We start from the raw sequence: 16,442 nt of genomic DNA, 5'->3' as shown, positions 1-16,442 counted from the left end.
AAGTTGAATGACTTTCCAAATGGGAAAAAGTGGACTAGCCTCAATAATTTAATTCTTAGTTTACTGTTCTTTTTACTCCGGTGCATTTCATTTTTAAGTGTTTAGAAGTTGCAAATAAAGAGCCAGGGTAAATGTGAATGCGTGGATTCTGAGATGTTGATAATCTGTTCCAGTTCCAGCACAACCCAGGGAAGCCCTGAGCTATGCACACCTTTGAGTTTAGCAGAGTCTAACACTGTGTTATTCATTCTCGGGAAAAGAAAGGTTTCCTTCTTTGGAAGTACAGAGTAAGATTCTCATTTCTCCCTGCATCTTCATTTAGATTATTGGTATTAGTAAGACATAATCCTAAGAGGAAACTGCTTTGTTTTTCCACTAAAAAACATGAGTAGAAACATGTTAAAGCTTAAGTGTGTGAGCATTAATATCTTAGATTAGGTATAGAAGTGAAATTTACTTGGTGATGACTTCTCATTTTATGAAATGGTAATAGTTCCTTCATTTTTTTTAAGGTTTTATTTATTTATTTGACAGAGAAAGAGAGAGACAGAGAACAAGCAGGGGGAGCAGCAGACAGAGGGAGAGGGAGAAGCAGGCTTCCCACTGAGCAGGGAGCTCGATGCAGGGCTGGAACCCAGGACTCTGGGATCATGATGTAAGCTGAAGGCAGGTGCCCAACCTACTGAGCCACCCAGGCACCTCAGTTCCTTGCATTCTTAAGTATTCCAAATCATTTTCGTTTATCTCTCCCATTAAAAAAGCCAGTTTTTTTCTGGCTAATTTTTCTTCTGGTTTTGCTACACCATTCCATTTTCACTGATAAACTTTTTTTTTTTTTTTTTGCTTTTGTTTCAAGGAAAAGCTAAAACCTTTATTTCTACTTTGAACTTTATAGCCTTCTTAAGATTCAGGTCTTATTTAGATCTATATTGGTGACATGGAGGATATAATCATTATCTTGGAGAGAAGCCAGATCTCATTTGTATACATAGTCTCAACTGTCACCTCTGTGCAAATGTTTACCAAGTGTTTATTCCAGTCCTGTGTGATTTCTAGGTCCCCATTCCCAACTTGGGCAATCTATTAGCATAGCAACTGAAGTTGATCACATCTCAAAGGTGCTTTAGGTTTCTTCAAATCAGAATTAATTCCTTCTTCTCCCCTCAACCCTCTTTTTAAGACTAGGGAGGGGAAGTGAGAGAGGGAGAGAGAGAATCTTAAGCAGGTTCCACACCCAGCTTGGAGCCCAACATGAGACTGAATCTCAGAACCCTGAGATCATGACCTGAGCTGAAATCAAGAGTCGGACACTTAACTGATTGAGCCTCTCATGTGCACCCTCTTCTTCTCTTTTAAAAGTACATTGTAGGAGGCCATGGCATATCCTCACCATGTTCTTTCCATGAATTAAAGTTGTTTAGATGTGCTTCTAATACAAAAGACATTGCAACCTGTCTCTGGGATTTAAAGCATGAAAGCCAGAAATCATTTTACCAATTAGTTTATAGTTTTTCGTGTGTGTGTGTGTGTGTGTGTGTGTAGCATGGAAGAGTTAGCTTCTTAAAAAATAAGCCAACTAAGGCAGATGCTTTAGCTGCCCCAAAGAAACATGCACTCTAAGTAAGCCATGTCCTTGTTGTAGAGATACATCTTTGGATGTGTCCCCTGCTCTCCCTTGCGACCACATTGCTAATTTTAACTCACCCCGTATAGAAATGCTGGGGCACTGCTGTGGGCAGAAGTGTAGTTGACAAGAATAAGATCTCATAAAAAGCAAAGGATTGGAGGAAAATAAAAATGTTTTAAGACAAATAAACAAGTTATTTAAAATTCCTGGAAGGCATTTACTTCCAAAACAAGCCAGATTCCTTGACTTTAAAATCTGCCTGATTCAGCTTCCTTAGTTGTACAGGAAACGTTATTTCTTAAGTGTGAGCTACAGAGACAGATTCACTCACAAGTATAAAAAATACACCCCTTTTTAAGTTTTGGAACACTTACACTGCCTTGAAATTCAATGCCTTTTGCACTTGCCTTCTTCCTTTTTCTCCTGTTTCTCAGATCTCAGCAAAATAATTTGTTTAAATGCCAAGTACATACGAGAATTTACTGCTATGTTTGAGGAGATCTTTGTTTCTTTTTGTTCATTGATGTGGTACAAACTCCCAAAATATAGTATTTGCTTAGTAAATATTTGTTGACTAAACAGTGATTTTTCCTGAGCTTGGTGTTACATTATCGAGCAATATCTGTCATTATGGTGGAAGGCTGCAGGGAATGGAGGAGCTATGATTGTGGTCTTGTTGCATAAGTGAGGGTATTAGTTTCCTAGTGCTACCACACCAGATTCACACAAACTGGGTGGCTTAGAACAACAGAAATGTATTTTTTAGAAATTATTCCAGAGGCTGGAATTCTGAAGTCAAGGGCCATGCTCCCACTGAAGGTTTAGGGAAGAATCTTTCCTGGCGTCTGGCTTGTGGTGGTTACTGCCTATCCTTGGTGTTTCTTGGCTTATGGTCATATAGCTCCAGGCTTTACATCTGTTGTCTTCACATGGCCGTCTTGCCTCTGTGTGTAACTCTGTCCAAATTTACCTCTACTTGCAAGAATACTAGTCGTTGGATTAGGGCCCACCATAATCCATGAAGACCTCATCTTGACTTGATTTTATCTGCAAAGAACCAGTTTCCAAATAAGGTCACATTCATAGGTTGTGGATGCACATGAATTTTTGGAGGACACTATTCAACTCAGCATGAGAGGGCTGAATAGAGTGTCGGTTCTGGGGTGATCAGATTTTAACATGTTGACATATGCCAATGTTCTCAACCTCCGTTCTGTTGATGTTTTGGACATGATAATTCTTTGTTGTTGCGTGGGCTGTTGTGCCCTCGAGGTTGTTGAACAGAATTCCTGATCTCTATCTATTAGATGCCAGTAACGTGCCCTACTTTCTGAATTATAACAACCAAAAAGAGTTTCCAAACATTGCCAAATGTCTGTGGGAGGCAAAATTGCTGGCTGCTGGAGAACCACTGGTATATAAGTACAAAATGGTATTTTCTTAGAACTAAATCTTTTAAAAGAATGTTGCTCTTTGGTTAACACATTAGGTGTTCAGGACAATTGTATACTGGCTACAAAAAGAAGTAAATATTCGGGTTGCTGCTATTGTCCTTAGAGCATTAATGCATTGGAGGTGATGCCAGCCTAACTCTAGAAAGGATTTTCCAGAGGGCAAAGATCAGGCCTGTCTGGTTCCCTACAGATAGCCAGGGCCTGGCACAATGTAGTAATAATGGCAAACCTAACCTATTGTTAGCATGCTGTTACTCCATGTGCATTATCTCATTCACATAGTAAGTGCTTAATAAATATTTGTAGAAATAAATGCTCTTAGGCAGAATTGAATGTACTCACGAATACAAGTTTTTATTTCTGGTATCCTAGAAGGAATAAAATAATATTTGCCAAAGAGAAGGGAACTTCTTCCGTTGATTCTCTTCTTTGGTTTGGGAATTTTGATTCTTGTATAAGCACTGATACTGTGGTAGATGGGTTTAGGGCCTAATACCAAAGGATGTTGCCCCCCTGTTCTCCTGTGTGAGAGCAATTTATTTTTTATTCTTCTGGTCTGAGGATACTGTGCTGAACTGGACAGCCATGGTCCTTGCCTTCTAGAAAATCCCCTTTGGAGTTAGACTGCATCACAGCAAATGTTTAACTCTGTCAGAACAGTAGTATATTAGGGCAACCCTAAGATTTGAAGTACTATTTGCCCTCCCACAACGAATTCTTCTTTCATACCAAGTTATCCACTGGAAATTCTTATCTAATGGTAACTTCTTTCTTTCTCTTTAGGACCACTGAAGCCAGAAATAACTGTCTCCTACATTGCTGTTGCGACGATATTCTTTAATAGTGGACTATCATTAAAAACAGAGGTACTGTCACCTATGGGGCATGTGACAAGCAGGGAGGAAAATTTAATTGGTGCTTATTATTTTGAAATTTCAGAATCATTTCAAAAGATGTATGTAACTGGTCTAAAGGCTTCACTCTAACAGAAGACAACTTGAACTTGAGTGAAGGACTATATTTTGAACCTACATATTACAGAAATTTTGTAATTGAACAACACAGCCCCTGAGGGTGTGGTTAGAATAGGTATGTTTTTAATAGAGGAACTGAACTGAATGAAGCATCTACTTTAGGTCTTCCTCAGATTTTGGCAGTGACTATGGCGGTGACTGCTATGGCATATTTAGGTTGATGTTTAGTTGGATTTCCTAATTTTTGTGGATGAAATTTTGTTGTCAGGACTGATGCTGCTCAAGTGATACATGTTGTAATTTTTAACTCATTTGTATTTTTTTAAAGTATATTCTTTGCTGGCATATCTATGAAATATTAACAAATGTTTCAAGAGAAAATTGGGATTTTTCATACTATGTCCCAATTCATTATGAAGACATGTGGATACGGGTGTCACTGAACATGGGATTCTCCTAGAAGTAAAGAAATCAGACATTTTTTAACATCCAAGAGAGGAATGAGTAGAATTTATTATTCTCTTTTGACATATAATAGAAGGGAAAAAAGGGGAAATGTGCCTATTTGTTTTTGAAGAAATTACTTAGGGTTTTTAAAGTTCTTATTCTAAAATGCTTATTCTTAAGTTGAGAGGGAAATCTTCCATGCAAGCTTTTTTTTTAAATAGCTTTAAAAGTTAAAATTTTGTTTCAACATCATGTCTTTGCTTTACTTACTTTAAGTATGATTTGAATGAGGACCAAATTTAGTTACCTCCTTTTTTGACCGTCCTAATAGCAACATGGAAAAAATATGGTTTTTCTAAACTTATGTATTCTCTAGTCATCTGGTTGGTATAAATCTTTCTACTGGAACATTTTTTATATAAATGGGATCCCTGTGTAGTATCTGATAAACTTGTCTCAAAAATTCTGAATATCCTCACTACCTGTTCTTCTGAAAATAACTGGCATGGGATGGAATTTCCAAAATATGTTAGATCTCCTTTCTGCAAATTATATTGACATGAGAGGACTATGATCTTAGAGGGCACAGGCTTTTTCTGTCAACATCTTTGTTCAATTGGTTCTCAAATATGGGGCCTAGTGGTACAGAAAAATATTTGATACTCCCATGGTGCTGGACTGTTCTTCCTTGGAGGTCTTCCTGCTGGTGGCTAATGCCCTTTGTGGAGCAGCTGCCTTACCCAAGTCCTCTTCTTGGGACATTGCTCTATGTCCCCTGGTGGCTGCTTAACGGCTACAGCTGTTACTTATGCCATGAGAAATCTGGCAAGAGACTTGATTCTCTAACTCCCAGCTTCTTGCTTAATGTGATTCTGTAATGCAGCCAACTTTGTGGGATGCAGGAGTTTAAGAAGGAAGAATGTCACAGCTATCAGCATTTCTCTAAGGACCAAATTCTTCTGTAAGCACCTAGGAAACCTTCAGAGTCATCCAGCTAATTTGGATCTAACGATGAAATGCCTTAATCCTGTGCTTTATCACGGTATCTAAGTAGCCATCAAAGTCATTTCTTCCATCAATGGCCCTTTTCAAACTATACTACATTAAGTAATTTTCAAGATCCACTTAACTTAAGATGGTCTAGATTGTATCATTGTATAATGTTAAACCATCTTTAGGGCCTGCTAATTTCCTGGGCAAACAAACAGTTTTAGCAATTTTGTTACTTGTTTCCTAGTTAATAATCTTAACATTTATTTCAGCTGGGACAACTTTTTGAACGCTATTAGCATAGTGCATTTTCACACATAGGAGATGGTAAGTTGTTACTGACTTGAGTTTATTTGAGAGCATTTACATTGGTCCCATTCAAGTTTGATTTATACTGAGCATTTCATGTAGTATTACCCATACATTGATATAATGATGTATATTCTAAAATTTGTTTTGCTGATTTAATAAAATCATAAAGAACTGTGTTAACACTTAACACTAAAAAGATTTAATGCTGTCTCCAGTTTTATGACTGTTGATTTCTAGATTTTAAAACATCTGTTGAAATGTTTTCTGAAAATTTGTTGTACCCAAGTCAAATAAGTCACATTTGAAATATATTGTATGTTTAGCTAATTAGGAGCTACAGTTTCAGAGGATTTGTCACTTAGCAGACCCTGGCAGGACTAATCTCAGACGAACCTATGAAATCTTATAATACCTATGAAATGCCTGTGGCTACAAGGCACTGTGTTTGGCACTGGGTTGGAAACAAAGATGAGCAAAATGCTCAGAGCCTGGAAAGGGTCCTGAGTAGGGCAGAGTATACAGGTCTTTGCTTATTTAACTAAACAGATTATTTTTTGAACCTCTACTGCCTTAGAAGTAAATACAGCAAATTTTAAACTTCAGGTTCATGCTGCTTGTTTCCAGCTCAGAGCTATAGACTGATTCTCAGAAAGTGAATCAAATAAAGGTCAAATAAGAGTTAGAAGGGAAATTGGTATGTAATGAAAATATTTCTACATCTCAGTCAGAGCCCCCGATTTTAAGCAATTCTTGATACTGTCCGTGATAACTCTGGTATAATCAGTATTTGGAGTATCTCCTTAAGTTTATTTTAATGGAATTTGACCTGTATTACATGTGAATAAATAAAATGTCATGCAGAATCAACTTTTAAGTAATTCATGATGGCATTTATTTGAATAGGTAGCCCTAAATTCTGCATGAGTATGTATAGAATTATGCTATTTTGGATGTTATAGTGTTCACTTGCATTTTTCTTTTCCCTTGTCACCTTATTTTATCTTTATGATTATATGAAGAAGATTTGGAAAATATAACCCTGGGTTTTTGTGATAGCCTTGAAAATCTTTCTTAGGAATACTCCATGCCTGCTACTTCCCTGTTGTTAAGAGGCCCCTCATGACCCAACATGGTGAGCCTTTGTGATTCATTTTGCTGGAATATTTATTGTTCCATTATTCTGATGCAATGGCAATTGCTTATAATTGTCATTTATTAGATCAGCTAGTATTTTTAAACTACATTTTGGTTTTTATAACTTTTTCTATTACAAAAGTGTTATTCTCCTATTGTAGAAAGATTAGAAAGAATAAAAACAACTAGTATTAACATCTCTATGATTTTTAGTCCCTTTTTTCCTAAACATGTTTTACATATAGAATATTTAAAAAGGAAATATTTTTTAAATTGTATATATGTAAGTATACATACATGTATATGCATACTTGCATATGTCACATATGTCCATACATATATAATCTTTTTTCCCATGTAACATTGTATAATTATAATTTTTATGTAACTTAATATATTAATTTAATTTTTCTTCATGTATATGAAATTTACATTTTGTTTTCTTTTATGAACATAAATCAAAGGGTACAAAAGTATATATGATGAGAAGTCTTCTTTTCTACCCTCTATCAGGTATCTGGAGATAACCAATGTTAATAGTTTCTGTGTATCTTTCCAGAGATAGTCTGTGAAAAATATATGTGCTTTACCCCCTCCTCCCTTTCAAGCTGTGATGTTTTGTACTGCATGCCACCCTGTCTTGTTTTACTCAAAAAACATATCTTGGAGATAGTCTCATATGAACATGTAAAGAACTTGTTTCTTCTCGAATGCTGGAAAGCGTCCTTTTTTTTTTTTTTTTTTTTTTTTGAAAGCGTTCCATATTATGAATGTGTCACGATTTATTTTACTAGGTCTCTATTGAGGGACACTTAGGTAATTTTTAAGGTTTTGCTATTATAAAAGTGCTGCAAAGGATAACCTAAAAATTGTCCATTTTCCCACATTTGGGAGAAAATGTGAAGGATTAATTCCTAGAAATAGAATTGCCAAGTCAAATCAGTGTAAGTTGTGACATATTCCAAGTACCTAGGACAGAGTTGGATTCTCATTGTTTGTTGACTGAAGGGATGAATTGCCAGATTGCTGTCCTTAGGCTGTGCCAGTTAATACTCCTATTGGTTGAGTAGGGAAGAGATCTTGTGTTCCCACATGATTGTCAACACAGTTTTAACATGGTTTTTGCTAGCTTGTAACAGTCTTGTCATACTTTAAGTTACTTAATTATTCACCCATTTTTGGACTTTTAACTTGTTTCCTGATTTTACTATAATAGATGATGCTGTCCTGATCAATTCTTTGGGATCCAGGATTGTGAATCGTATTATCGTCTTGATATATATTCCCAAGTCACTTTTCAGAAAAGTTATGCTGCTTCATATTCCTATCTAAAGTATATGCGGTTTCCTTGGTAACTGCATTCTGGCTAATCATTTTGTTACAGTTAAAAATTAAAATATTAATATTTATTTGGTATTTATCAAATACCTCTGAGTATATTTGAGTGGGATTTAGTTTTGAAACTGCTGAGCATTCTTGGAACTGCTGCTTCTCAAGTTTTCTCTGGGTGAAATTTTAAAAATTCTGATACAGTGTAAGGATGGCTCCTTTTATCTTAGATCAGATCCATGGGCCTGGTGTGGCTTCTGGTCTGCCCAGTGCCTCCCATTTGTCTGAAATTAGACTCAGATTGCCAGAATTGCCTTCAGTGTCATTAGAGATGTTTTGTGACCACACTGCTACTGCTGTGTGTCTTCATAGAGGGAGATAAGTAGTGGGAACCAATGAGGCAGATCCTTGAAAGTGGCGATCAGAGTCTTCATTAACCTACTGTCCATTAAACTGATAAACTTTGGCTAATGTCTATGAGGCTGAGGATTTCTCGAATGTCTTACTTGAAGTAGGGGAGACCTTACAGTGCTATCTTTATAACCGGTGAATCTCTGGCATCTTTGTGCTTTAATGACTTCTTGCATATTTTATAAGACTGTACTTTTTCTACTGCTTTCTGAATTTGTCTTATTTCAATGGAGTAACACTGTAACCCAAAGAAATCCAAATGCAAATACTTGTTAGTTTGTATATATTTGAACCCCCCAGATTTAACTCATTATCCTTTTTTATCTGTGAGACATATAACATGTACCTGGTTTGTCATGTTTAATGTGAATTTCTTCCATCTGGGGGCAATAGTGTGGTAAAACGGAGGAAGCAGACATGAGTTTGCTAGCATACCAGAAACTAATTTGATTCTGAGCTTCACTGTATGGTAGCTCTCAACCTCAATTTCCTCCTCAGTAAGATAGGATGATAATATCAAATGGGGCTGTCGTGAGGATTAAATGAGATAACACATAAAGTGACAAGCTCAGAGCATGGCACATAGCCTCTGTTCAGTAAGCATTTGCAAAGAAATCTAGAAAGTTGATTTTGGGGGGAAAAGCCATTTTGAATTGTAGAATATTGTTGGGGAAAACATTTTTAAAAATTATGATTTGTGTGTAGATTGGTAACATCTTGCTAAAGTGAGGCCTTATTGGAGATTAATCATATTTAATTAAAATGTAATGGGTCCTTTAGTAGTTACATACATGTTTGTTCAGTGTCAACAATCCTCAGGTCTATACTAATGTAAAGGTACTTGGCTCAGTCTTGGTCCAGAATTTTACAAATCTGAATTGTTGGGGTATATTGTATACTCAGAAAACAATTAGAATATTTCAGACATTTTGTATAAGAATACCTCTTTTTTTTCCCCCTTAAAGTCCATCTGTTATGTCTATGTTTAGAGATAAAGAACTCTGAAATAACTCCAAATTAAAAATTAATTTATTTGATGTTATTTTAGTAGCCGCCTCTCTCCAGAAAAATAGTTTTCTTACCTTTACTGTTTTGTGTCTTTCATTTTTGCAGGAGCTGACCAGTGCTTTGGTGCATATAAAACTGCACCTTTTCATTCAGATCTTTACACTTGCATTCTTCCCAGCAACAATATGGCTTTTTCTTCAGCTTTTATCAATCACACCCATCAATGAATGGCTTTTAAAAGGGTATGTTTAAATATTTTGAAAGATCCACTTTTAATGAGGCAATTTTATTGTTTCTGTGGCAACTATGTACACAAGAGCTTATATGTGGTATCTTATAAGGAAATAAAACACTTTAAAAATTATTATACTTAAAAAAAATTATTATGCTTTAAAATGATAGTGTTCATCAAGGAGACGATTCATCAAAGAATTTTCTAACATGATTTTTTTCTTTTTTTCAAAGAGTTTTATTAGTAATTTTTTTTTAATTATAATTTTGGTATTGCTAACATACAGTGTGATTATAGTTTCAGGAGTACAGTATAAAGATTTGACAATTTTGTATATTACTCAGTGCTCATCAACATAAGTGTGCTCTTAATTATAACACAATCTTAATATATACACACCCTCAATTTTAATCTTAACATTCTGGGATGGATAGTCTGCTGGGAATATTAAAAAGCTGTGTTGGGAGAAAGATGGAAGAGAATAGAAGGTGTAAAATATACTGCCAGTTGGGTGTTTTAGCTTGTACATTCTATATTTTACCAAATGTATATAGATAATGGCTGAGTATAATATATGTTATTTTAACGTGTAGGAAAGAAAAAATCTATATAGCAAATAAACATTTACTTTTTTTACTTGTTCTATGTTTGATACAATAGTTGAATTAACAATAGATTTTTATTAGATACTCTTCTTCCATTAAAAATGCCATGTTTATTAAAAGAATTTAATGAATTTTAAAAATTATTTGAAGTGGTTTAAAACTAACCACATTTCAGCAGCATGGTATAATAATCTAATAGTTAAAACATTGAACTTAGAGCCCCGAGATTGCTTTCTGACCCTGTCCCTAACTGGCTGTGCAACTTTGAAGAAGTCATGTAGTAGATTTAAACCTTAATTTCCCTGCCTACAAATAATGAGGATAGTCATACTTTTACTGTCTGCCTGGTAATGGTGTTGAGGATCTCAATCGAGATCACTTATTCATCTATTCAGATCACTTGTTTACTTCCCACTATGTGCCAGGAGTTACTTATAGGTGTTGGAGAAGCAATAGTGAAGAAAAATGGCAAAGTGCCAGTTTTGCTGGTTGAGAAGACTTCAGTGTTATTGGCAATAAACAGGTAGATGACTAAGATAGAGATAAGTGATGGGAAGTAAAACTGTGAGATAGTTGAAAGTGGTTGGGTGGGTGCCAATGATTAATTTAGATGGCAGAGTTCTAGGAATAGAATGTTCTAGGTAAAAGAAAAGAATGTGTAAAGGCTGCAAGGCAGGGACAAGCCTGGTTTTTTAGGGTCAGGAAAATGATGATGATGGCCAGAGCCTGACAGTACAAAGGGAGAATGATATGACTTGGAAAGGTAGGCAGGGGCCAGGTCACACAGAGCCTTGTAGGGTCCATGATAAAAACATTCAGATTTTAGTCTGTGTGCAACAGAAAGCTACCGGAGAGATTTAAGTGAGGGAATGTTGTGGTCTGATCTGTATTTTCAAATTATTGTCCTGGCTACTGCATGGAGAATAGATAGTTGAGGGGATGAGAGAAGGCTAGGAGACCAGCTTGGAGGCTCCGGTGGTAAGGTAGCTGTGCAGGAGAAAGAAGTGGGCATTGGAGGATGTATTGTAAAATTAGAGCTCTCAGGACCTATGGATGGATAGGATGTGGAGAGAGGACAGGAAGGAATCAAGGATGACGTCTGGACTTTGGGTCTGAGCCACGGGGTAATTGGTGGCATTTTCTTAGCTGAGGAGAAACAATAGGACAAGAAGGGGGAAATTAAGACTGCTGGTTTGGGCAAACTGAGTTTGAGAGCATAAGCATAAGATTTTCACCGAAAAACATAAAATACCACAGAACTATGATAACATAATTTTACAGCGGCCATGTATGATGCATATTAATAAGAACCAATAGTTACTGAGTGTTTCCCATGGAAAGGGCACTCAAGGAATAGGAAGATAACTCATTTTTCTTGTATTCAGGAAACATCCAGGGTAGTTGGATATGTGGGAGATACAAATATAAAATAGTAACCAACCACAGTGGGGCAGCATATGATTTGTTAGAGAAGTAGTGTAATGAGTTAAAGGGTAAGAGGCTCAGCAAAGGCTGTGTATTCCTAAAATACCAAAATAAGGCATTAGTGGGAGACAAAGATAAAAATGTTCCTCACAGCCTTGTTGCAAAAGGTCTGAACTACTGGGCTGAGCTGTTTGGGTTTGCATCTCTAGATGATGGGGAATTCTTAAATATATTAAACAAGAGAACAACATGCTAAAAAATGGCCATTAAGAAGGATTAATCTGATAGCATTGTACTGGGTTTATTATTAGTAGAGTAGGGCTTACAATCTCAGGAAGCTGAGATAGAGTTCTCATCTCAGGATATTAAGCTTAAAGGAGCACACAATTAGCCTAACTAACATAGGGAAAGCTCTTCCTAGTCCGCTTTTTCTCTGTTCCCCTCCCCAGTTTGAGAGTACACAGTATATTAACTTGAGGGAGTTGTAGACTCCTACCTCAGGATCATGTTTAAGTCATTAAAATTAATAAATATTTTGAGCACATCTTTCTTACCTTGCTATGTAAAGGGAAAGAATGGAGGTAGAGCATTCAGTAGGCATTTATAAAAGTCCAAACTTGGGCAAAAAGCACCTGAAGGAGGATGATGGCAACTGTCATGGAAAAGAATGGAAAGTTGGTTGTAATAATACATTGATTTATGAGGAGCAAGTGGAGCCACGTGTAACTCTAAAGTTTCAAATTGGATATTGAACAAAAGCCCACCAAAACTATCACATTGACAGAAGTAAGTAAATTCAGAGGTGAAATTGATGTTTTAGAAAATGTTAGATATGTTTAGTTTGAGATGGCAGTTACAGGCAGCTACAAATTTGGGAATGGTAGTTAGGGCTAGAAACGTAATGGCAACAGTACTCATTTTGCTGTTAGTTATTTGCATTTGTGTATTGAATATTTTTGGAGATAGGAATAGGAATATATCCTAACTATAGAACACATCATATGTAATGTGTATTCAATATATAGCTTAGGGATTTTCTTTTTTTTTAAGACAGGGAGAACTCTGCTTTTTTGTACCTAGAAGGGAAGGGACCAGAAGAGAGGGAAAGATTGAAAATACCTGAGAGGACTTGTCTCTAGTATTGGGGGTAGGAAAAATAGAAAGTAGAGAGACTAGAATAATAGGTCTAGATAAGCCATTGACCCTGGATTCCAGAATAAAAGTTTAATCCTTGGTAGATGGCTTTGTGAATTTGGACAAGTTACTTAACTTCTCTTTTAACTTCAGTTTTCAGTAAAATGGGATTAATAATAGAAGTTATCTTAAATACTTGTGAGGAAGAAATGAGTAAAGTATCTAGAATAGTATCTACTATAAATGGTAAATGCTTAATAAGTATCAGTGATGATAATAGTGATGATCTTGAGGAAGGCTCAGAGATTAGGAATTGGTAATAGGACAGACAACGTAAGCATCACTTGGGAAAATAGACCTTAAAAGAAGACTTGAATTGCACTGGAAATTCTATTAAAAGTGTTTTTTCATGTTTTCAGTCAAAATGAGTTAAAGCTTTTCTTTTTCTTTTTCTTTTATTTCACATGTAATGTAAATTTATTGCGTAAAACTTTTGTAGGTGATTCCTACAAATGCAAGTAGAAGTCATCTGGACTCCTGCATTTAAAATTTGTTAAAGTCAGGCACTGTGTCCTCTGTTCCCTATATGAACTTTCTACTTTTAGTCTGGCCAGCTGCTCTCTTATGTCTAGAATGTATGTTCTATCTATGTAGAAAGTATATCCATGGTTTGGATAACAAGTAATGTTTTATATATTAAGTATTTAGATTTACCACTCATAGTTTCATTTGCTTGTTATGCAATGTGTTTTGTGTCCTAAACTCAGAGAATAGACTTCTTGTTATGATCTGGGGAGTGTACACAATTTAATAAAAAATGAATTTAGAATAGGTACTAGAATTTACTACAGTCTGAATCAGAGAAGTATATGATCATGTTATGCCTGTTATTTAATGAAATTATGGCAACATGAACATACATTTTATGAGCTGAAAGTTTGAGAATTGCTGTTTATAATTGAAAAAAACCCTTATAATTGCATTTTCTTTTATTTTCCAGTTTGCAGACAGTAGGTTGCATGCCTCCCCCTGTGTCTTCTGCAGTGATTTTAACCAAGGCAGTTGGTGGAAATGAGGTGAGTCATAGGGCTAACTTTATTTAAACATAAGTAGATGCCTTACTTTTTTTTTATTTTATTTTTAAATTTTATTTAACTTTATGATGAAGAAATCATGTCACAGAAAACTTCTTTCATAACTATAGGTATATTCATTAATTTGGATGATGCTAACATTAATGATGATGAGTGGAAATTAGGATTTCGAAGAGAAGAGCAAGGGAGGTAAATGAAATAGAGATGGTGATTTTTCTACCTCAGTGGGAAATTAGGAGACAGATGACAAGCAATCCAAGGAAAGGTACTTTTCAGTGTTTGGATCACCTGGAGGTGTAGGACTTAGCATTTTTCAACCAACGGAACAATCACCAATAAATTGTTCTAAATCATCTCTAAATAGCTTCTGAAGTAGACCATTTCTATCAATAAAGAAACACTCTTCTTTGACCACAGGTGTATATTTAACTTTTTAAGAAATTGCCAAGCTATTTTCCCAAGTGATTGTACCATTTTACATTTCAGATAGCAGTATATGGAGTTCTTATGCTCCATATCTCATCAGCACTTGATATTGTCAGTCTTTTTTTTTTTTTATTGTCTTTTTTAACTCAGCCATTCTAATATGTATCTAGTGATATCTCATTGTGGTTTTAATTTGATTTATCTTTCCCAGCTACTAATAATGTTGAACATTATTATCTTTTCATGTATTTACTTGCTGTACATGTCTTCTTTCGTGAAATATCAAATCTTTTGGCTTTTTATTTTTTAGCTAGATGGTTTGTTTTATTATTGATCAGTGTTGTGAGTTTTATATATTCTAGATGCAGGTCCTTCATAGATCTATGCTTTGTAAATATTCTCTACCAGTCTGTAGCTTGTCTTCATTTTCTCAACCAATGTCTTTCGAAGAGTAGGATGGTAGTGAAGGTAGTAAAGGTGGTTGGATACTGGATGTAGAGGATATGCTGATGAATTAAATGTGGGATATGAGAGGAACAGAGAGGTCATGAATGACTCCAGGACTTTAGACTGAGTAAGTGAAAGAATGGGGTTGCAGAAGGTTTTTATCAGGAGTGGATGTTGTACTTTGTAAAATGCTTTTTCTGGATCTGTGGAACTGATCATATAGTTTTTATCCTTTCTCTTATTGATGTGACATGTCACATTGATTGCTTTGCAAATATTGAACCACCCTTCTGCCTCAGGAAGATAACCCACTTGATCATGGTATATGGTTTTTAAAAATATATTGTTGGATTCAGTTTGCTAATATTTTGTTGAGGATTTTTACATCTATATTCATGAGAGATATTAACCTGTAGTTCTCCTTTTTGTAGTGTTTTTATGTGGTTTGTGCATCAGGGTAATGCTGGCTTCATAGAGTGAATTTGGAAGTTTTCCTTCCTCTTGTATTTTTGAATAGTTTGAAAAAATGGATATTAACTCTTTAAATGTTTGGTAGAATTTGCCTATGGAGCTGTCTGGTCCTGGACTTTTATTTTTTGAGTTTTTTTTTTTTTATTACTGATTCAATTTCATTGATCTGTTCAAATTTTCTATTTCTTTCAGCTTCAGTTTGGTAGGTTATATGTTTCTAGGAATTTATTCATTTCTTCTAAGTTGTCCAACTTTTTGGCATATAGGTTTTTAAAAATACTCTGTTATAAATGTATTTCTGTGGTGTTGGTTGTTATTTCTCCTCTTTCATTAGTAACTTTGTTTATTTGGGTACTCCCTCTTTCTTTTTTAGTGAATCTTGCTAGAGATTTAACAATTTTGCTGGTCTTCTCAAAGAACCAATTCTTGGTTTCATTAATCCATTCTATTGTTTTTTTTTAATCGAATGGCATTTAAAGCAAAAATTGGATGAGATTACTTGCGAAGAGGGCATAGTTAGAAAGGACATGAAGTTCAAGGACTGAGCTCTGGGACCCTCCAACATTAAGAGGTCACAGAATGAGGAGTAACCAGCAAAGGCAACAGAGAAGATTAGACAGAAGGAGAAAAAAGAGAGTGTGGTATCCTGGAAGCCAGTGTTGGAAGGAGGAGGGTGTAATCAGCCATGTCAAATTCCTGATATGACTTGTGTAAAATGAATTCTGAGAATTGACCATTGAATTAAGCTACATGGAGGTTATTGGTAACTTCAACCAGAGTGGTTTTGTGGAGTAGGGACAAAAGCTTATTTGGAATGGGCTCAAGGAAGAATAAGAGGAGAGGAGTTAGAGACAGAAAGTATACACAACTGTTTTGAGGTCCTTTGTTACAAAAGGAAAGAGAGAAATGGGGCTATATTTAA

The 16,442-nt window shown here is 35.5% G+C and overlaps 1 protein-coding gene across 24 annotated transcripts in view; it reads left to right on the top strand.

Moving 5' to 3' along the window:
* SLC10A7 (solute carrier family 10 member 7) overlaps positions 1–16,442 on the top strand; it is a 248,533-nt gene that overhangs the window by 3,711 nt on the left and 228,380 nt on the right. For all 24 annotated transcript variants that reach the window (XR_012006083.1, XR_012006078.1, XR_012006079.1 and 21 more), the window contains exons 2-4: positions 3,865–3,947; positions 9,792–9,928; positions 14,083–14,158. Coding sequence is in view for 17 of the 24 variants with exons in the window: in XM_072773508.1 (XP_072629609.1) it covers positions 3,865–3,947; positions 9,792–9,928; positions 14,083–14,158 (296 nt within the window). In the remaining 7 variants the exon portion in view is untranslated. The remainder of the gene's footprint in view (positions 1–3,864; positions 3,948–9,791; positions 9,929–14,082; positions 14,159–16,442) is intronic.

The sequence above is a fragment of the Canis lupus genome, chromosome 13, assembly GCF_048164855.1.
Source record: "Canis lupus baileyi chromosome 13, mCanLup2.hap1, whole genome shotgun sequence".
Taxonomy (NCBI): domain Eukaryota; kingdom Metazoa; phylum Chordata; class Mammalia; order Carnivora; family Canidae; genus Canis; species Canis lupus.
Note: the sequence above shows the minus strand (reverse complement) of the source record. Positions and strands in the feature narration are given on the sequence as shown.